This window comes from Pseudopodoces humilis, chromosome 12 (assembly GCF_049639895.1).
Source record: "Pseudopodoces humilis isolate 2021_Gansu_Grassland_sample_001 chromosome 12, ASM4963989v1, whole genome shotgun sequence".
Lineage (NCBI taxonomy): Eukaryota > Metazoa > Chordata > Aves > Passeriformes > Paridae > Pseudopodoces > Pseudopodoces humilis.
In genome coordinates this window covers 16,102,414-16,124,251 of record NC_142211.1, presented here as the reverse complement: position 1 = coordinate 16,124,251, position 21,838 = coordinate 16,102,414, and the positions used below count along the sequence as shown (strand labels likewise).

The 21,838-nt window shown below is 44.2% G+C and overlaps 1 protein-coding gene across 3 annotated transcripts in view; it reads left to right on the top strand.

Moving 5' to 3' along the window:
* The window catches only part of LOC148183429 (ubiquitin-associated protein 1-like), a 99,191-nt gene that overhangs the window by 8,528 nt on the left and 68,825 nt on the right, over nucleotides 1-21,838 (top strand). For all 3 annotated transcript variants that reach the window (XM_088061523.1, XM_088061522.1, XM_088061524.1), the window contains exon 2: nucleotides 11,966-12,006. In XM_088061523.1, coding sequence (XP_087917649.1) covers nucleotides 11,973-12,006 — 34 coding nt within the window. In that variant the 5' untranslated portion in view covers nucleotides 11,966-11,972. The remainder of the gene's footprint in view (nucleotides 1-11,965; nucleotides 12,007-21,838) is intronic.

Below are 21,838 nucleotides of genomic sequence, written 5' to 3'. Positions count from 1 at the left end.
TTCCTTCCACTACCTAACTTTTCCTTTCCCAACTGACACTGTAGAGACAAAACTCGGGATGTTGAAACAGTACCAACTATACAAAAGTCTTTTCATCCGTCTTTGTAGGGAGAGGAGTTTTCTCTTGTTATGCTGTCACTAAAGGACACGAAATGATTCACACGAACACCTTTCAGCATTAAAACAGGAAAGAAGAACCTTTTATTCTCTGACTCCAGTATTTATAGATTCTCGACAATGACCAGGGATTGGATAATTAAGTTACCACCTTCCCAATCACACTGGTCATGTGAAACGTCCATCAAAAGATGTTTCTTAGAAGGAATGTGATAAACAACTTATGTTTATAGAACTACCATGGGAAAATAACTAAAACTATGAAAACATTATCAGAAGGCTTTAGTTTTCAGGGTGACATCTCACCCTTTCTCCTTTAAAAAAGAAAAAGAAAATTGAAGAAATAAAATGAACAATATTCTAAACAGTCAAAAAGGAAAATAAACAAAGAGAACAAAGAATGTTCTAAACAATCAGAAGACACTAGTTTCAGGGTGATATCTCACCCTTTCTCCATTACAAAAAACAAAATTGAAAACTCTTTCAGTGTCTGCTTGTGGAGGGGCCATCGGGGTGATCACTCACGTTGTCTGCATCTGAGTCATCATCCGATGACCCATCCATTTGATGATTTTCAATTTGGTCACAGTCTCCAACCTGCCCGTTGGCCGGATTTTTCCTTTGTGGTAGCAGGTCAGGACGAACGCACTTTGCAGATACCCAGCGTACCCCAGTATCTGTGGATACACATGCATACCCGCGCCCCAAAGCGATAAGGTCATAGGGATCTTCGCACTGTTTGGTGACTAAATTCCTCACTCGAACCTTTGCCTGAGGCTGATGCGTCTCATCTGAAACCTGCAGTGAAAGGTGATGGTTCAACATGACCAGGTTATTGGAGTTCTGTGGCACTGTGAGGTGATTGAGGGTATATAAAGCTTTTTCCAACTGACTGTGTGGGGTTTCATCCTGCATTCCCCATTTTTGCTTCTGTAGAACTCGTTTTAGTGTACCATGAGCACGTTCTACAATAGCTTGACCCGTCAGAGAATGAGGGATACCAAACTTGTGTTACACACTTCACAACTGCAGGAACTGCCGCACCTTCTGAGAGGAGTAAGCAGGACCATTATCTGTCTTCACAGCAGAAGGTATGCCCAAGACAGCAAAGGCCTGCCTCCAGTGGGCAATGACATCGCGGGTCTTTTCTCCTGTGTGAGTGGAGCCCACATTGCAGAGGAGAAAGTGTCCACACTAACGTGCACATACTGGAGCTGGCCGAACTTGGCAACTTGTGTGACATCCATCTGCCAAAGCTCCAAGGCCCCAAGGCCTCTGGGGTTTACCCCTGCCAGCAGAGGTGCAGCAAGCGCATGACAATCATCACAAGACTCAACAATGTCATGGGCCTCAGCTGATGTCAACTGAAGCTGCTTCTGCAAAGTATGTGCATTCTGGTGGAAAAACCCATGCGATGCCTTGGCCTGGCCAGGCGTATCAGGCTGAGGCACAACCCACACTGGGTTAGCCAACTTGTCAGCCCTCGCGTTACCTTCCGCAATGAACCCTGGCAAATTGGTATGACTCCTCACATGCAGAATGTAGTATGGGTGCACCTGGGCCTGAATGGCACACCACAGGGTCTTCAGTAAATGAAACAAGGCAGGATTGCTGACTTCCTTCCAAACTGAATGACCCAACCGCTGGGCTATGTCGGCCACATAAGTGGAATCCGTGACCAAATTAAAAGGTTCCTGGGAAAATTTCTGAAATGCCATGACAGCAGCCCGTAATTCCACCAATTGGGCTGACCCAGCCTCATGATCTTCTAAAACCTGCCACTCAGATCCATCCTTCCAGGTAGCAACGGCCTTCCCAGTCCTCCCCTGTCTTGATATGATATTTGTGGTTGGGTTTTTTTCTCTCTTGGATTGAGATTGATTAGAGAGGGGCAGTTTTCTCTTGTTCAGACTTTGTTGTTTATTCTTCTTTTATCTGCATTACATGCATACAAGGTACAAGGAGCTACGTGTACTAAGATAGAAAGGTGCAAAATGGCTAACAAAGATCTTCATCAAGGTCTTTTATATGTCTATTTACCCAATTAACAAATGCTAAGTAAATTATTTTTCTTAGTGACTCAATGACCCAACACCTGTATGCTGCACTGTGGCATTCTCTGCCGTGGCGGTGGAAAGCCCGGAGCACCGTGACTTCTCCAGAGGCAGCCTTGAGAAAGGCTGGCCCGAAGCGCATGTGAGCAGCTTCGAGCAGTCGAGTGATTCCAGCTCAGCTCAGTAATAGTAGAGTGATTTCAGCTCAGCTCGGCTTGGCTCAGCAGCGGCGGTGGGCAGGCAACACAAAAAGCAGGGACGAGATAGCTGGTCCAGCGTTCCACCGAAGCACAAGCCTTTATTTAGGCAGAGCTCCAGTGAAGGGTGCCAGTAACAGCGAATCTGCCAAACAGGGGAAAACCCGGGATATTTATGGGGAAGGAGAGGGGCGGAGGGAAGCCCGAGATGCCTGTATCGGGGTGGGACAGCAGGGGAGAAAACCAATAAAACACAACAGTTTAACATATCTAACTCGAAGACCCCTGGGAGCGACACATTGTGTCTCTCTCACAGAGAAGTATCTCCTCTCCAGGGGAGAGCCAGGATTTCGGGCCCAGCGGGCTCCTCCGTACCCACAATTCTCTATCTAATCACTTACTACTACTCAAAAACCTCTAGAAGAACAAGATGAAACAGAAAGAAGGACAAGAGACAACACCCTAAATTTTCCATTTTGTCTTCTGTTCTCTAAACTAGTTTAAACTCTAACTTTCTCACCCAGTGACTTAAGAAAACTCTAATTTACACACTTGCACTCCTAGTTTTTCTATTTAACTTTAACAGTTGTTTTCACAGTGTTATATGAAATTCAGTGTTTTCTTGGATGTCAGAGCCAGGTATCAGAGATAAGGGCACACTCTCTGTGCCTCTGATTCCAACACTCCCCGAACCATCAGTAAAGACGGTGGGTCCTTGCACAGGCTCCTATTTTTGGACGGCAAAGAAATTTCAGTGAATTTTGCCACTTGCAATAGCTTGTGGCTGGGCAGATGATAAGTGATCTGTCCAGAAAAGTTTTCCAGAGCACTTTGCATGGAAATAGTGTTTGCAAAGCTCCAGTCAAAGTCCTCCCGCGGTACCGGGAGCACAATCTTTGCGGGATCCGCACCCATCAATTGCAAACACCGTTGCTGGCATTTGATTATCAAATGAGCTATCAGCTCAGACAATGCAGTTGCCGTCTTTTGCAGCTGATGGGGCAGGAAGACCCATTCCAGGACATGCAAGTGATCAGATCACTCATCATTCCATTGGCCAATGATACCTGTGGGATGCAAATCTAGAGTGGTAATGAAAACAGTGACATCAATGGAAGGATCAATGCGATAGACCTGGCGAGCAGAAACTGCTCGCTGAACCTCCTCCAGCGCCTGCTCTGCCTCTGGAGTCAGTGTCCGAGGTGACTTTAACTCAGTCTCCCTTTAACAGATCAAACAAGGGAGACAATTGTGTCGTGGTCAGTCCCAAATAGGGACGCAACCAAGCGAAGACACCCACCAATTTTTGGACATCATTCAGTGTCTTTACTGAATGCACAAATTGCACCTCTTGGTTTTGGACTGTTTGTTCCAAAATTTTGACCCCCAAATATTTCCAAGGAGGTTGTCGCTGAACCTTTTCTGGAGCTACTTGCAGCCCGTGAGAGTGCAAGGCATTGATCAGCTGAGGCTGTATCCTCAGCAGTTCATCCTGGGTCAACACAGCCACCAATATGTCATCCATATAATGATAGAGATGAACATCAGGAAACTGCTTGCGAACTCCAGACAGGGCTCGAGCCCCATACCATTGGCAAATGGCTGGCGAATCTCGCATGCCTTGTGGCAAAACCCTCCATTGATATCTCTGTGTGGGCTCAGCATTATTGACAGCTGGCACTGAGAAGGCAAATTTCGGTCTGTCATCGGGATGCAAAGGAATCTCAAAGAAACAATCCTTCAGATCCACGATGAGAACTGGCCAATCAGTAGGAAACATGGTGGGTTGATGGCATACCAACCTGCAACGTTCCCATGCTTTCCATCACAGCATTAACTTTCCAGAGGTCTTGTAGCAACCTCCATTTCCCACACTTTTTCTTGATGCAGAAAACAGGAGTGTTCCAGGGACTAGTCGAAGGCTCCAGATGACCCTGGTCCAACTGTTCCTGCACCAAATCATGAAGGGTGACTAATTATACTTCATTCCCCTAATACTCTTTCATGAATTAAAAGAGTTATTTTCAGAACATTATTGTCCATCTCCATGGCCCTTGATGTTTCATGTTGTCTTTCTACGTGTCACTCCATTCTTTTCTATCCCTGGAGAGAGGGACAAGGTCTGCAGGTCTCATCTGTGCACTGAAAGGGTTAAATCTTGCCCAGGCCATGGCAGGTAGTTATGGTGTCGGATTACAGGCCACGATGGTGCCTCTCAGCTTGGCAGGCACTGGGAGGGGTGGATGGTTCTCAGCCTGGAGCCGTCTGTGCTGGCCGGAGGCGGCGGGGCGGGCGGCCTGCAGTCTCCATCCCCTTCCCGAGAGCTGTTGTGATTTGGCCCAGCCACCCCTCAGGATGCACAGGCTGCGGGGGAGCAGGGCCAGCTGCACCAGAGTTCTGCTACTTTTCAAGGCCAGAAAGAAAGAGGAAGAAATTCCCGGGCTTTGGTTTTTAAAAGGTGGTATTCACAGAGATGAACCTACTTTTCAGTGGTGCAAAATGCTGTCAGTTCTCAGAACTGCCCAGCCATTGGCCTGATCTGAGACACAGAAGAAATTCCCATCAGCTTCTCTCAAATAAATCACTTCCATGGATGTTTCTTATTGCTTTCCCTAAATGTCAAAACTACCACAGAGAGCATGCTACGTAAATTTGGATTTGACACTTCTTTTAACAAAGAATGTTTTGCTCTTTCAGCTATTCCAGCAACATAGGTTGAATCAGTAATCAGATTCAAGGGTTATTTGAACTTCTCAAAGTCTCTGATGATGGCTGCCAATTCTGCTATTTGTGGAGATCATTGAACAATCTGAATATCCGACTCCCACTCTTATGTGTCTGGATTTTTCCAAGTCAAAACTGACTTTTGGGATCCTCCAGAGCCATCACTAAGAACAGTCAGTGCCTTTAAAGGAGTTTGACTCTTTAATAATTTTGGGATCTAATTAAAACACGCATTAAATAGTTTATGTTTTGGTAGGTGGATAGTGGTTTGACCTGGGTAGCTTTCAAGAGCGAACTGGAGGTGTTCATTGGTCTGGAGCAAAGCTTCCAGACTACCTAATGTCAATGGAAGGTAAATGCACATGAATTCACACCCCACTAGGGTCCTGAGGCATGCTCTGGCTTTTATAATGAGCTGAGCCATCAGCTCTTGGAGTGTTGTGATAGTCTTATTTGGTTGATGTGATTGGAACACCCACTCTATGATTAAAAGCTGGTCCCTCAGAGTGGGGTCCCACTGGAAAATGAGCCCATGAAATTTAGGTGACTTATCCAAGATGACAAGCTGGAAAGGTAGGGTAGGATCAGTGTGGTGGGCCTCTCTTGTGGACAGTGCCTCTGATACCTTTTGGATCACTACCTGGGCTTCAGGTGTGATAGTTTGAAGCGAGTCAAGGTCATCACAGCTTCGCAGGAGGTTGAAAAGGGGTGCGAGGTCCTCGGTCGTGATCCCTAGCAGTGGGCAAACACAGTTTATGCTCCCACATAACTGGTGTAGGTTTCTCAGAGTTCTCGGCTTGTCTTTGATGGTGAGCTGCTGGGGTACAATGGTCCTTTCGCTGATCCAGAGTCCAAGGTAGGTCCACAGGCAGGTGCGCTGAATCTTCTCTGTAGCAATTTCAAATCCTGCTCCTTCAATGGCTTGAATAGTCATTTTGAGAACAATCTCCAAATAATAGTCAGTGCATATCAAAATATCATCCATATAGTGCAATATTGTAGCATCAGGGAATTTTTCTTGGATGGGCGAGAGAATGTGGGCAACAAACATTTGGCAGATAGCTGGAGAGTTTTTCATCCCTTGGGGAAGAACTTGGCATTGATAACTTTTTAGAGGGGCTTGCCTATTAATTGATGGGATGGAAAAAGTGACTCTTGGGGCATCTCTGGGATGGAGAGTGATGTTAAAAAAACAATCTCTGATATCAATGACAGTCAATTTCCACTCTTTTGGGAGCATTGAGGGTGAGGGCATGCCGGGCTGCAGAGAGCCTATGTCCTCAATGACTTCATTGACTTTTCTGAGGTCTTGCAGGAGCCTCCACCTGTCTTTTCTTGGTTTACGAATGACAAAGACAGGTGTTCCAAGGGCTAGTGGATGGTACTATGTGGCCTTTGGACGACTTCTCTTGCACTAGGGATTGGAGCACCTTCAACTTTATTTCTGAGAGGGGCCACTGGTCCACCCACACTGGTTCATCAGTTTTCCATGTGAGTGGTGTGGTGGGGTGCTCCATAGTGGTCCCAGCTAAAAATCCCATGGTGGTGAGGCGATTTCCAGCCTTGCTCCCCACTGAGACAATATATCCCTGCTCCATAAGGTGATAGGTGCCCTTACTACAAAAGGTCTTACTGTGGCAACCTGACTCTCAGGGCCTTCAATAAGGATTGTGTGTTTGCTCTGCATAGAGGTGGCAGTTCCTCCAATGCCAGAGATGACTCCATTGGCTGGCACTAGTTCCCAGCCCTGTGGCCACTCAGAGTAGGCAATGATGGTCAAGTCTGCTCTGGTATCTGCTACACCTGGAAGATAAACTTTGTCCCCTTTGTTAAACAAGCCAAACTCTATAAAAGGTCTGTCCTGGCCCACCATTTCTGCCCAAAAAGCCATAGGGTTTTCCGGCAAAATATCAGTCCAGGTGGGTATGAGAAAAGCTTGGACAATGGATGTGCCCTTAGGCAAAAACCAAGGTGGGTCTACACATATAACAGTCACAGTAATCTCATCCCTTGGTCCCACAGTTTGTACTTCTGGAAATACATGTAAACTGTCCAGTCCGTTAATAGAGTCCCCTATAACTAAAATGTCCCTTGGTCCATCAGAAGGTCCAAATTTACCAGTTGGAATTCAGTGCATCACCTCATCATCAAACTGAATGGAAAGGTTGCTTACTAGCATGCGTTGTGTCCCTGCCTGAACCTGTTGGTAGGCCTTGGAGAATCGGAGCTTCCTCTCATAGTAGGTGTCATCATAGATGATGTCTCGGTGCCTTGACTCTGTGGGATGGTGGGGAGAGAGGGGCGGAATGGCTTGTCATTTGGTGTCATAGCGCGGGGCCACCCCACACTTGACTGGAAGTTTCCCTGATGCTGCTGGTGAGACAGATGAGGCTGGACCTGCTGGTGATATTGGAACTGGGGACAATGTTTAAAATGTTTCTTACAGTCTAGGCATGCAGCAGAGGGACAAGTAGTGGAGGGGTGTTTTTGCAAAAAGTCTTTATCACATTCCACCTTGAGGTGGCCCAGTTCACCGTACTTAAAGCATAACATGTTTTGTTTATTCTGTGCCACGAAAGCTTCAGCCACTCCTTTGCTGACTGCCAGGGCTACTATTTGTTCTGTAGTTGTGAGACAGGTACAGGCTTCCACCATTTGCTGAATGGTGGGTTCAGGTTCGGCAGGGAGTGCTCTTATAATTTTCTTACATTCCGCATTTGCGTTGGACACTGTAGGCTTGCTGAGCAGCTCCTCTTTAGCCCTTGGGCAATCTATTTGTTTATCAATAGTGTCCTTCAGTCTGTCTATAAATTTAATAAATGTCTCATCAATTCCCCGGTGAATGTCAGAGAAACTTTGTTGTGGGGTGGTGCCATCTGGTGTTTGGAATAAAGCATTCTGGGCAGCATTTTCAATGTCCTCTAGAACAGCCCTGGGAATATATTGTGCCTGCTCTTGTGGTTTATCAAAACTGCCATCTCCACTTAATTGCTCTAAAGTCAAATGAGCCTGTCCATCCTCACTTTTGTAATTATTTAACAATGCTTTTAGTTGTTTTTTCCAAATTGATTCCCACAAGAGAAGCTCTGTGGGTGAGAGGAGGAAGGACGTAAAATGCCACAGGTCATGTGGTACCAGAACATGGGCTGAGAAAGTTACTTGTAAAAGGTTTTTAAAATAGGGTGATCTCCTCCCATAATCTTTACATGCTTTACATAGTTCCTTCAATTCCCCGTATGGAATTGATTCCCACTTGGGGTTCCCCCCACTTTTAATTATAACTGGGTCTGCTAAGATTTGTAACTTTCCATCTATAGGCCAATCACCTTCCTGGGCTGCTTGCTTTCATATCTCTGCCCAGTGAGCTCCAGAATCACTATCCAAACTGAGGAATCACTGCTTTCCTCCAGAGAGGAGGGAGCTGCACTGACATGGGCATGAGAGCTCTGGCTCACAGGCACTGCTCTGTGTTTTGAAGCTGTTGTATCCAAGATGGATACCTTCCAGACTTGGCCAGCTTCACTTCTGGTTCCCACACTGGGAGTGCGGGAACCAGGAGGGCCAGATTGGAGGAGGTGGGGGTTGCACAAGGCAGGGTTTTGCCAATGGAAGGGGAGGGGTCTGGTGCAGGGGCAGTGCTTGGAACAGGGGCAGGGCCCAGTGTGGGGGCGGGGCCTGATGCAGGGGCAGGAGAGGGGAAAGGGGGAGGAGGATCACAGGTGGTTGAGGTGGGAAAAATTAAAGCCAGGTCATTCAAAATGGTGGATCCACCCACGCGTCTGGCGCCATTTTGAACAATAGAAGTGAATGGGGGGGCTGGACACATAGACATAAGGAAGGGGGTTAGGTTGGAGCTCAGGGTGGCAGGGCCAGTGCCATCCTGAGAAGGGGACAGGAAGGTACCAAAGATGGCAGAAGGCAGGTAGCTCTCCTGTGCTTTTAGGTGGTTTCCATCTACAGACCTGTCCTGAAAGGATGAGGGGACAGGAACACAGGGGGTGAACATGATAACTGGGGTAAAACTGGGGTCCCAAACTCTTAACATTCCCCGAACTTCCCCCCAAACCCTCAATCACTTCATAAATAGAGCGAAAAATTGGATAGAACTTCCCAACCCTAAAATCCCCCTCAGATTGCAAAATATATAATTTTTGTCCAACTTTATCCCAAAACTCAACAGACAAAACTGATTCCCGAGTGACATCTGTAAAATACTTAAAAATCCAGCAAATAAAAGCCCTTAAATCCCTCTTAGAAAACCTAACACTGTTTTTAACCAGGGTGTCATGAACTTGGAAATATACTTCCCATTGCAAGATAGTGAATTTTGCTCCCATCTCACTCTTTCCCCCTCCCACGAGATAAAAATGCAAAAATAAAATAAAAATGTGAGGCTCACCAGAACATACCACACTGGCAGGCCAAAAGAAAATCTCATGGGGGGTTTCGCAGACGCGACTGATCCTCAACAGAGAGGGTTGCCAGTTGCTCCCATAGAAAAGTCTCCCAGAAAATTGGGGTTTTTCCTCAGGGAACTGGAACACCCGAATGCGGCTTCTGTCCAGTGGCAGCAGCCACTGGAGACGCTTTCAAAGAGCTCACAGTAGAGTCCCTGTTCCGGGTGCCAGTTGTAGCAGCGTGGAAAATGGATAGTGTTGCTGCTACCAGTCCAAAGCATCTCCTGAGAATGCCGCTTGGGTGGGCACAGACAGTCACTGTATCCAAAACTCACACCACAGATAGGTCAGCGAAGAAAGACTGAAAGGGTCTCCTGTATAGTATTCCAGTGAAGTTTATTGCAAACTCCAACTGAAGGAATCCAGTGATAAAAGACAAGCATTTACTGTAGTGTCTCAGGTTAAGTGTGAGGTCAGGAGCCAATAGTCTGGGGACACAGGGTTGGCACAGGGGCAAGGCAAAGGGCACTGACCTATAGAAACTGAGGTAGATTTACCTAGTGTTGCAGAACACCATGGAGAAGCCTTTTTGTCTCATCCTAAGCAGTCAGGCTTTCTTGAAGCCTGTGGCAGATTCTTCCAGGGCCTTCCCCCTGAAATTCCCCTAATAGGCTTAAGGGCTTCCATAATATCCCCCTGGAGTTATGAGGGATGGGTTATGGAAGAGATAAAGAACACTGCCCCACCTGGTTTTAACAGATGGTACTACAATACATACTTTTGGTTACATCTTGTATTACAACCCAAGACACCCTCCATGGCACTGGGACTAATAAAGCCCATTTGTCTCTAGTGGTTGACATGCAACTGTACTGGGTGGTCTTGTGGCTTTGCCCTTAACATCTTTCCTGAGGTGGCAGGCTCAGCACTGCTTCACCACCTTTTTCTTCTGCCTTTGAAACTGCAGTGTTTTGTTTGCTTCTGAGAAGCAGTTGCTGGCTAGTGCTAAAACCAGTTCTCTGGCTTTAGTGGACTGTTTTTGGACATAATGCCAATGTTCACAGAGGTGTGCTGAGAGGAACCTGACAAATGTTGAGTAGAATGACAGTTTTATGTACAAGATATACCTGGAGTTGCCCAGCATGACTCACTTGCCCATGGCCCAGCATCTGCTCACTGTGTTTCACAGTCTCGTTGTACCCAGGTAATCTTCATGCATCTTTGGCTTTAGCTGTGTGTTGAAATTCCATTAGCCAATATGGTTGGTTCACCTATTGATTTCAACAAAATGTTGAAAGGAACTTGAGCACAGCAAAAGGGGCTTTCCTAAAGTACTTGAAACTGGTTCTTCCTGCCCCCAGATGTGTCAACAGCTATCAGGAGGAATAGCTAAGATGTCTGTATAATCCTTACCTTATGACACCCTTTAAGGTAACATTTGCAGTTAGAATCAGCAATGGAAACAGTGAGGCTAAGAGTAAGATCTTGATAGGGGTATGATTGGTGTGAATGTTAGATCTGTTCCACATTGTGCTTTGAGTGCTGTCTGCTGCTGGTGGGGTATACCAGATAACTTAATATTTTTGAAGAATGGCTGTTGGGCATTTCATAAAGTTGGAGGGCTTCAGAAACAAAGGGCAACTGATTCTTTGTTATGTATAATGCCACAAGGAGGACTTTAAAAATAATTTATTTGAAGAATTATGCTGTGGTGTCTTAAGAAAGGTATTATGATATATTTCTAATCTAGCAAAAGAACCAATTATGTTATTGAACACACCATGAGCATCCTGGAGCAGCTCTTTTTCAGGACAGCCTGGCTCTGTTAAAAGCTGGCTAGGTGCTTCTGTGCTTAATATCTTGGCCATGTAGGATTTGCATCCAAATTTTAAGTTGCTAATAAAATTCTGTGGGCAGTGAATGAGGCCTCTTGTTAGCATTGTTTTCTTGTGTGTGTCCAAAAATATCTTCCTAATGGTGCCATTTATTGTATACCTGTATTGTGCATTATCCAGTGTGTCTAGACAAGTGCCATGCTGGCTGACTGCATACCCAGTATGATAGTATCCCTTTTTAGAGCAACAAGGATTAAACTGAAGAGGATAAGTGTGGTATTTCCAGTAGGAAGGGCTCGTCTTAATGCTAGGGGAGGCAGGGTGTGCTCTATGGTGCTGAGACAGAACAGCCTCAGCACTGTGATCTGGAAAACTGCCTTTCTGATCAACCTGGCTGCTTCTTGGTTCTGTTTTGTCCTTTCTTCTTCATTTTGCCAGTTATATTGTCAGACCCTGTGATAAGTTACTTGTCTGCTTAATCAATTCTCAGAGCTATAAAATATTTTTTTTATCTGTCTTGGGAACAGGATAAACAGTAAACATCTGCAGCATGTCCCTTAATCTAGAGATAAGACAGTGTAGAACTGAATAGGCTTATGCTGTACTACATGTTGATAAAGCTGTTTTAAAATGTTTTCCAGGTTCTAAATGGCTTCTAAGAAGGTGGGATCTGAGTCTCATGGTAAGTGAAATTTGGCATCCCTGTCTCTTCAATAGGATGAATCCTACTATTGCTGCTGACTCATGTCCTAGCCTAGACAGTCCATATAGACTAATCTGTTTAGCCTCTGAATAGTTTTTTTTTTTAAGAAATTAAGTACCTTGCCTTCCTTCTTGCATAGGTACTTTCTGATGCTATGCCTGTTCTCTGGTTAAAGTGAAATTTAGCCTGTGACTGTTACCTACTTGTTCATGACAGAATAATACCTTCCTCTTCCCCCCAGTTCCCCATTCAAAATCAAAGCTGAACTGCAGTTGTGATACTGATTTGATGTTTGCTGAAGTGGACACTAGATTTGTAGCTCCTTTCTATGGAAGTCACATGAACAGCTGGATTGAAAGTCAAGCTTTTAATATATCATAGAACTATGCTTTTTGCTCAGCAGTGAATTTTTTTCCTAAATTGGACTAATCTGGTTCAGCAGGCAAGTGAAGAGAATATTTTTTGCATTTGAGATGCATAGTGTCATGTAGATGATTGGTATAATAAAAATTATTTGCTTGTATATGTGCTTATCTCTTAAGGATTAATATTTCTGTGGAACATTAAAGTCCAGTTTGTTGTATGTCATTGTCCTGGGGTGATTGTGATGTTAAATTGTATCCCTATTCATCCGCCTAGCCCAGAAATAAGATTTGTATCCTTAAAACTTCATCTGAGAATAAAAGTGAGTGGAGAAGAAGCACCGAGTCTGTCACCAGAGACTGTACTTGCTCCCCCTGCATCCCGGGACGGGGTTTTGACTACAGCACAGACAGACAACAAGAGACAGATTGCCTTGGCTTTCCAGCTAGCTGAAGCAGAGAGGTAGTCCTGGACTGTTTTTTTTCCGTTTTCTTGAAACGGTTCAAACCTACTCTGAACTGGGGACTCAGGGGAGCACCAGGAGCTTGCACCTGTGGACTACCGGGAGCCCAGCCTGGGCAACAGCATTTTCCAGTGCCAGAGGGACTGATAACAGAGTGAACATCCACAGGAAAGAGACCCTCTGAATTTTGTCATCTCTTCAGAGCATCAAGAGGTTTTGTAATTTGGTATTGTTCATTCTTGTGCTGGGTAGTGCTGTGCCTGTTAAATAAACAGGTTTTTTCCACTTCTCTCAGAGAAATCTCTTCCCGAACCGGTTGGGGGTTAGGAGAAGGGGCCACATGGGTTTGCTTCCCAGAGGGGGCCCCATTAGAAGTTTCCTCCCAAATTTGCCCTAAACCAAGACAGTCATATATCTTCTTCAAATCAGCAGTCATTCAGTGCAGTACTGGGCATTTCATGTGAAATTTCTAACATAATTTTTCATGCTATAAAAACTTCTGCTTTTAGAAACTCAGCATTGATCTTTCTGGACAATCTTTCTGATAAGAGAGTCCTGGGAAATTCCATTTTTCTTTCAGCTTTTTATTCAGGCTTGCAAGTAAAAAGTTGAACTACAGAATAAGAAATGCTTCACTTAAATACATGGTTAAGGATTAATAATATGTCCTGGTTTAGGGAAAATTTGGGAGAGAACCTCCAAATGGGGGTCCCCCAGAAAAGCAAATTCAAGTGGCCCCTCCCCCAAACTGGTTTGGGAAAAAATATTTCCTTGGAGAAAAGTGGAAAAATCTGTTTATTTAACAGAAATTGAATAATATTAAACAATAAAGCCTCTCACTGTTCAATGAGATAGCAAATCCAGAAAAAGTCCTTTTCATGTGGGGTTGCTCAGCTCGCTCAGGTTCTTACCAGTCCCTCCAGCGCTGGAAAGTGCCGAGGCCCAGGCCCTGGTGGGCCACAGGCGTGAGCTCCTGGGGTTTGGCTGTTTTTTTCAGTCCAGAGCAGGTTTGAACAGATCCAAGAAAAAAGGAAAAAAAACAGTCCCAGGAACTTCTCTGCCTCAGGTAGCTAAAAACTAACTAAAAGCAAAAGAGAGCTCTGTCCCGCTGTCTGTCTGTGCTGCAGACAACACAGTCCAGGAGCAGGATGCGGGGGAGTGAGTGTTTTTCCTCAACACAAACTGCACACTTCTTCCTCCCCTTCGCTCTCAGAGCCAGTCTTAAAGTTGCAGAACTTAATATGTAACATAAGGCGATTGGGGATACAAGCATCATAAAGTCACCCCAGGACAATGACTAATCAAAACTTAATTTTTATATGGTATCCTTTGTGGCCCAGTGATCCTGCTGCAAGATAATGAATTTATTTATTGGCTATCTGCCAGCTTTTTACCAGTTGTTTTCTTGTATCTATGAACATTCTGAACTGCTTGTTTTGAGTCTATTTTTACTTCTCTCTTTTGCTTCCTAAACCAGACTAGCAAAGACACTGCTCAGAGCTAGAATTCAATCTGTTAAATATTTCTCAAAACAGTATGGTATGGTGGAACATACTCCTGGCTTCAAAATAACAAAATCAAAACAAATGGTGCTGTAAGCTGGCTGCTTAACTTGTCTACTCTTTTGTGTACCTTCTCTTCCTAATGATACCAGTAACACTGTCATGGTATTGTTTCTGAGGAGTAGTAGAGCAACTTCCTTGGCTTATTATGTCTTAAGAAATTAGCAAGGCAATTTTTATTTTTTTTTTCAGTTTTCTCCAGGGTTGTTAAGAACTAATTCAACCAAGTGAATTTTGGCTTGCTGTAAAGCATCTAGTCCAACAGATACCTGTTTTTTATTAGTTCAGTGTCTCTGACAGGCTGGTGAAATCAGTCAATATAGTTGATGTATCTCTTGTACTTATTATCGAGATGCTTATTGGAGGTTATAAGACTGTTGTTGAATCACAGAATGATTGAGCTTGGAAGGGACCTCTGGAGATGGTCATGTCCAAAACTCTGCTCAAGCAGAGCCACCTAAAGCACCTACTCAGGGCTGTGTTCAGATGGAGATGAAGATGGAAACATAAGGTATGGATGGAGAGGAAGGAACACTTTTTTCCGTTTTGGAGGGTATTCTTAGCATACATCTATAATTATGCCTAAGTGTGTAACTTCAAATGCTCTCATCATTTGAATAATTGGAAGTTCAAGGTTGAGTTCCAGTAATTAGTACCATCTAGAAATACAGCTCTCATCTATTTCACAAAAGGTTTGTTATATCAAGTGCAGTAAGTTAATATTGCTGTTGTATTCTCACTGTTACCATATAACTTGAAAGCTTCTAATTCCAGTTTCTGAGAATTATGTGTTTTGTGACCACAAAAATTAAGTTCCACTTGGTTTCAAAACTGTTCCCCATTTATAACTAGTAACTGGTTTTATCTGAAATGTTTCCAGTTTGCTACTGTAAGACAACCAAATTGTCACTTGATGAGACACTTAAAAGGGCTTGTTTTTTTCATGTGCTCTGAGTTACATGTATGGGAGATATACCAACAAGATATTCTCAAGAGGTCAAAACAGGAAGAAAAACTTTACTGGCAACTTGAGAAAATCAGAGAACCTTGGCAAAAGGTTTAGAGCAGCATTCAATCAACATGAAACACTTCACAAAGCATTAACTTAGCCTATTCAACTTAACAAACTCCAAGTCCATCTGATTTTAAGTTACTCAGAATTCCAAGAGGAGGGAATTAGAAGAAGAAAAAGAAAGATAGAAATAACCAAACATAGCTACCACTTCTAGTCCCAGTGGTGTTCAGCTAATAGAAATTCCAGGAGGAGGTAGGGTCAAGCAAGATATGTCCTTGCTTTGTATCTCAGGTTAAATACCATTTGGCTTTCCTGGGCCATTCTCCCATGTGGGACTTGTGGTTATCCGGCCACTCTGGGGCTAGACTTGGGCTCCAGGGGTGGGGTGTGGAGCATTGTCTCTGGTGTGATAGTGATTGGCAGCCACTACGGGGCTGGGATACAGGCCCAGGGAGGTGTGTGGTATACGGGGCAGTGCATTTCCTTACCAAAGGCAAGGCTCAACCTGCCCTTTCCCTCACATACATGCACCCAAAATGTTTTGAGACAGCAATTTCCTTCAGTCTCTCATAGTTACCAAACTGGAGGACACTTCTATGAGTTGGCCAGTATATTATATTGAAGTCTTACTCCTGTAGTAGAACCTTGGGCCAGGAATATCATGTTACATGGTGTCAGAGATGAGACTGACAGGTACAATTTTGCCAGGGCTATTCTCAGAACTTCCTCAATATGCTTTTAACTGCTAGAAGGATGTCATATTTTGACACTGGCTAAGTGCCAGGCACTCATGAAAAAACCATTCACTCATTCTCCTATGCTATATTTGAGCAGAGGAGGGGGAAAGAAAAACTGAAGGGCTTATGAGTTTAGATAAGGATTAGGAGAAAACACTTTAAGGGCAAAGAGATTCAAAACTTAAAAGGTATAAAGAAAAAAAAATATTAACATAATTAAAATTAACATAATTAAAAAAGGATAATGAGGACTAAAATAAACCTTTAGAACACCTTTTTTCCCCCTCCAGCCCTTCCTTCCTCCCAATCAGCAGCGCAGGGAGACAGGGAGTGAGAGTTTTGGTCAGTTTTTCACTTGAAATCTTTCTTCAGTTTGCTTGGGGAGAGGAGTGTCTTCTGCTGCTATGCCATGGGGTCTTTCTCATGGGAGACAGTTCTCTGTGAACTTCTCCAGCGTGGTTCTAATTTTCATGAGTAGCAGTCCTGCCTGAACCTGCTGTAACATGAGTCACTCCCACAGGCAAAAATAGTCTTCCCAAACTACATGGCATGGATCATTTTAGTTCATGGGGTGTAGTATTTTAAGGATAAGCTGCTCTAGTATGGAAGCAAGGGCCCTCTTTATCTCTGGAAGCAAGGGTCTTCTCTTTCTTTTCAATTTCCTACTAGATTACAGCTTTTCAGCATGTAGTCGGTCCAGCATGAGCACCTTTTCTCATGGGCTACGAGTGGATCTCTGTATCCCCCCATGCACTTCATGAATTACAGGGAAACAGTTTGTTGTATTATAGTCTTCACCACAGCTTGTAGAAGAATCTCAGCTCCGATGTTTGGAGCACCTCCTCCCCTTCCTTCCTTTCACTAACCTTAGTGTTGCCATGTTTTTCTACTCACATGTCTTCACCTTTTCATTTTCTCTGACTCAGGAGAAAATTGTTGTCCGTAGGTTCATTTATTCTCAAGTTCTATGCATTGAAAAGTTCTTATAGGGTTTTGCAGTGCTGAAAGGTTGATCTCGTCTGGGCTCTGTATTGGGGAATTGCTCACCATGCCCATTGCTGTCGGCCACATAGTCCCTGCTGGCACCTTGTGGGCGACGCTGGCTGCCCTGGCGCTGGCACTATTCAGCGCCTCTTTTCATGCGGGGTGCTGAAAAGGCAAAGCTGCTGCCACCACCTCTGCCTTTCTGCTTGTAGCACAGCTAGATAAAAGTGGCTAAGCAGGAAAAGTTCACTGAGCCATGCCGAGATGGTGCCAGCCGTATGCCCCCAGCTGCTCCCAGCGCCAGCTGCATGGCTGCTCCTGGCGCCAGGAGGGCCCCAGCTGTAGAGCCTCCCCACCCCTTAGAAAAAAAAAGAGGACTGCATGCATTTTTTTCCTTCTTAAATATGTCATCACAGAGGCATTACCAACTTCTCTAATTGGGCCAGCAACATGTCCATTGTCAGAGCCTTCAGGGATTGGCTCTGCTGGACATAGTAGAAGCTTCGAGCAGCTTCTCTCTCAGAAGCTGCCTCTGTGGCTTCCCCCACCCACCAAAATAAACCCAGACTGTTTTAAACTAACACAAAGGATGAAGTGCCTATCAGCCATATTACATAACAGTTTAAACAAACTCTTTCATTGCTCCACTTTAAGATGTGACTATTCAACAGTGGCTTGTATAATACTTCCTCTACACAGGTTTTTCTTATTGCTTTAGAATTTGTCATTAAAAACAATTTGTGCTCTTACCCATCAGTGTGTTCAAGCAGAAGGGTCATCTGTTTACAAAAATAAAAGAATTCTTGGCTTTCTAGATCAGATTTTAACTTCATGTAGTGTGTTGATGCTGGCCAGATGCCAAGCACTCACCAAAGCTGCTCTCTCACTCCCCTACACATCTGCATAGAGGAGAGAAAATTTAACAAAGGGTTTGTGGGTTGAGATGACTGGGAGAGATCACTCCCCAAATACTGTCACAGACAAAACAGACTAAAATTAAAGATATTAATTTAATTTATTGCTAACAAAATCTGAGCGGGATAATGAGAAGTAAACTAAACCCTTGAAAACACCTTCCCCCCTACCTTTCCTCCTTCCGGGACGGGCAATGAGACAGGGAATGGGGGTTATGGTCCATTTATCACCTGTGGTTTCTCCCACTGCTCAGGGAGAGGAGTCGTTCCCCTGCTGCACTCTGGAGTCCCTCCGACAGGAGACATGTTACCGCTGAAGATGAATAGATCACGCGGACACAGGTCGAGGTGTGGTGAAAGAAAAAGCAGTTTATTTTTCCTCCCAAGATTTATAGGCTTCTTACCACGGCCAAGGATTGGATGGTCAGGATAACACTTTCTCACTGCACTGGCCATGAGAGATGCCCATCACAAGACGTGTAACAGAAAGAATGTACACATATCTATGTTTACAATTACTGTCCTGGGAAAGTCTTTAGAAAACTATGTTAGCAAGCTCAGAAGCTGAGTTTTCAGGGCGACAGAGACAGTTCTTCGCGAACTTCTCCGATGTGAGTCCATCTCACGAGCAACAGCTCTCTGTGAACTGCTGCACTGTGAATCCATCCCATGGGCAGCAGTCCTCCTCAAACTGCTGCAACACAGGTCACTCTTCCACAGGGTGCAGCCCTTCAAGGACAGGCTGCTCCATTATGGGCCCCTCTCTCCACAGGCCGCCCACGGGGTCACAGCCTCTTCTCAGGCATCCCCATGCTCTGGCATGGGGCACCTCCAGGGGCTGCAGCTGGATCTCTGCATCCCCATGTATCTCCATGGGCTGCAGGGGGCACAACTGCTTCACAATGGTCTTTACCACGGGCTGCAGAGGAATCCCATCTCTGGCACCTGGAGCAGCTCCTCCCCCTCCTTCTCCACTGACCTTGGTGTCTGCAGAGTTGTTCCTCTCACATGTTCTCACCCCACTCTTCTTTGTCTGCAATTACGACTGCACAATCACTTTTTTTTCTTTCTTCTTAAACATGTTATCCCAGAGGCCTTACTGCCATTTCTAATTGGCCCAGCCTTGGCCAGCAGCGCATATGTCATTGGAGCCTCCAGGGATTGGCTCTGTTGGACATGGAGCAAGCTTCTGGCAGCTTCTCACAGAAGCCACCCCTGCTGCCTCCTGGCTACCAAAGCTTGGCCATGCAAACCCAATACATTTCAGTAGACTAGTACTGTTCTGACTGGACTGGAACAAAGTGAATATTATGTCCATCAATGTTTTGCTTCAGGAAGACTTTTAGTTTTCAATTGTCCTAAAACACTTGGTACATTTTTAAATGTGTGCATGTGGGTTTTGTAGCAAAGTTGTATTCAAGATGAGATTATATCAGTGGTCATTATTAAAAAAAGCATACTAAGAAGAAACTAAGTGGGTTTTGTTGTTTGTTTTTTTTTCCTGAACCAAAATAGTGTGTTGCTATGTAAATACCACAATGTGTGTTTGTATTCTCAGTGGCTAGTATCAATTTCAGACAAACAAGAAGTCTCTACAAGGGGAGGTGTTATTTTGAACGACATCACTTAGTGTGTCAATAGGTCTAATAAGATGAGTATTTGCAACACTTGAGTAATTTGGGCTGTGAGATTGGTGCATAGAGGTAACCCTGCTTCACTTGAATCATCCTGCTTAGAGCATGACTTGTGCCAGTGGGACTAAGCAGGGCATAGTAGCAGCAGTCGCACCAGACTGAGCAGTTGAGAGATCTGGTGGTCTCTGACCTGGCCATGATTTATCACTCAGTGCAAATGTTAGCGTTCAGGAACACACATAATCACAGACTGATTATATGCAGGTGCTTTATTGAAGCGCGCAGGAACTAGGGGTATCAGCAACCCAAATCTAGCTCCATCGTCTTTGTCCAAAGTGCACATATTTATACAATTTCAGCTGTAGCAGTAATCACTATAACAACCTTATCAATATTGCTTCATTAACTTTATCGATATTGCTTCATGAGAGTGAGCTCATCCTTGTACAAACATGTACGAATCTTATCTCTGGGTGGGTATCTTGGAGACCTCAGGTACCAGTTCCTGTTACCATAAACATTTTAGCTTGCTAGACCATCCCTAATACCAAACATTCTTGCAGCCTACTTCTACATGATTTTCAGAAACATTTTCAGAAACATTTAACCCCATAGTAACATATTTCCCCCCTTTGAAAGTATTTCACTTTACTATAATAAGTGTAATGCTTTCACTATATACAGTCCTTTTCCTCTGAGTTTATACTTGATGTTCATCTTCGAATCCACTGTTGTCGTAAGCACTGTTGCACTCTGGAGGACTTGGAGATGACAAATGCGGATGTGTATCTCTGTCCCGTGTCAGTGCCTTTATCTTCTGGTTCCAGGATACTCTTTTTCTTTATCTGTCCTTTCAGAACTGCATAGATTAACCAGATTGCTAAGAACACAATCAGTAGGATTATCACTCTCAATAACAGATTTGATCCATGAGCTCACATTCCATCCTAACCCTTCAAAGATTTTATCTAACCAACTTGTGGTCAGATCTTCCCTCTCTTTCTGTGCTTCATGTTCTATTTGTTTTAATTGATTAATGTCGTGTTCTACATCTGCAGTTACATTTTGGATGTGGATGCAGCAGTGATCAATTTGTCCTTTTAGGTACCCACATACTCCGTGTTCTTTCAACAATAACATATCTAAAGCCAATCTGTTTTGCAGGGTCATTTTAGTCGTGCCTTGTAATTGTACATTTAGCTCTCTAAATCCCTCTTTGGTGACTCTTGCCAATCTTTCTACCTGACCTGTAAGTTTGTACGTCTTTCTATTATTGTAATTTGCTATTGGACCAAACAAGGATTCCAGAGCCCACTCAAATTTTATACTACTCGAGGGTTCCTGCCATCTTTCTTCATCTTCAGCTTTGTTTTCCTGAACTTCTCGTATTGTCCTTATTTGCAGAAGTTCATGTTCTCCCTTAAATGGGGACCTTTTCCAAATTTGGCATAAGGTGAGGAGGCCTAAAGTAATCTCTTTTCCACCTACAGGCAGATGTATTGTCCAGGTGCCATCTCTTGCTGCCTATACAAATTGGCCCGGACTCTGAATTGTACTTCTGCTACATACTACCTTTTGGATCACTTGTCCTATCTTGCAATTTATTTCACCTTGTTTATGTTTGCTTCCTCTGCAGGCACATCCAATTCGCAGAGCTACCACTAACGGTGTCATGTGTCTTATTTCTTCATCATCAGAAGTACAGTCATAAGTTTTGGTATGCACTCACCAATTCACTTTGTCTGTCTCTATTCTACTACTGGTTGCAGTGTTCCATACCCCTGGATCTGTTTCATTTTCAGAGCCTTCCCACTTAATGCACCAAGGGGTATCTGCCATATATTGGAATTTCTGAAGCACACTCAGTGACCATGCACTGTCCCAAGCTTCAGCCCGATCTTTTCCTTCCTGTCCTTCACACTTCCATACGAGAACAGTATCTGAAACATTTTCCATAACCTTTTCATATTTTGGCAACATACATTCCCACCTTGCCTCATCTTCATTTAAAGTCATGGAAAGTTCCCGATCTATGATTTGCCCCAATTTGCCATGGTCTATAACACAATCTTGTTTCTTTAAAGGTTTCATCCATTCTCCCACTATTTTCCAAGCTTCTCTAGTTACGTATCTTGTTTC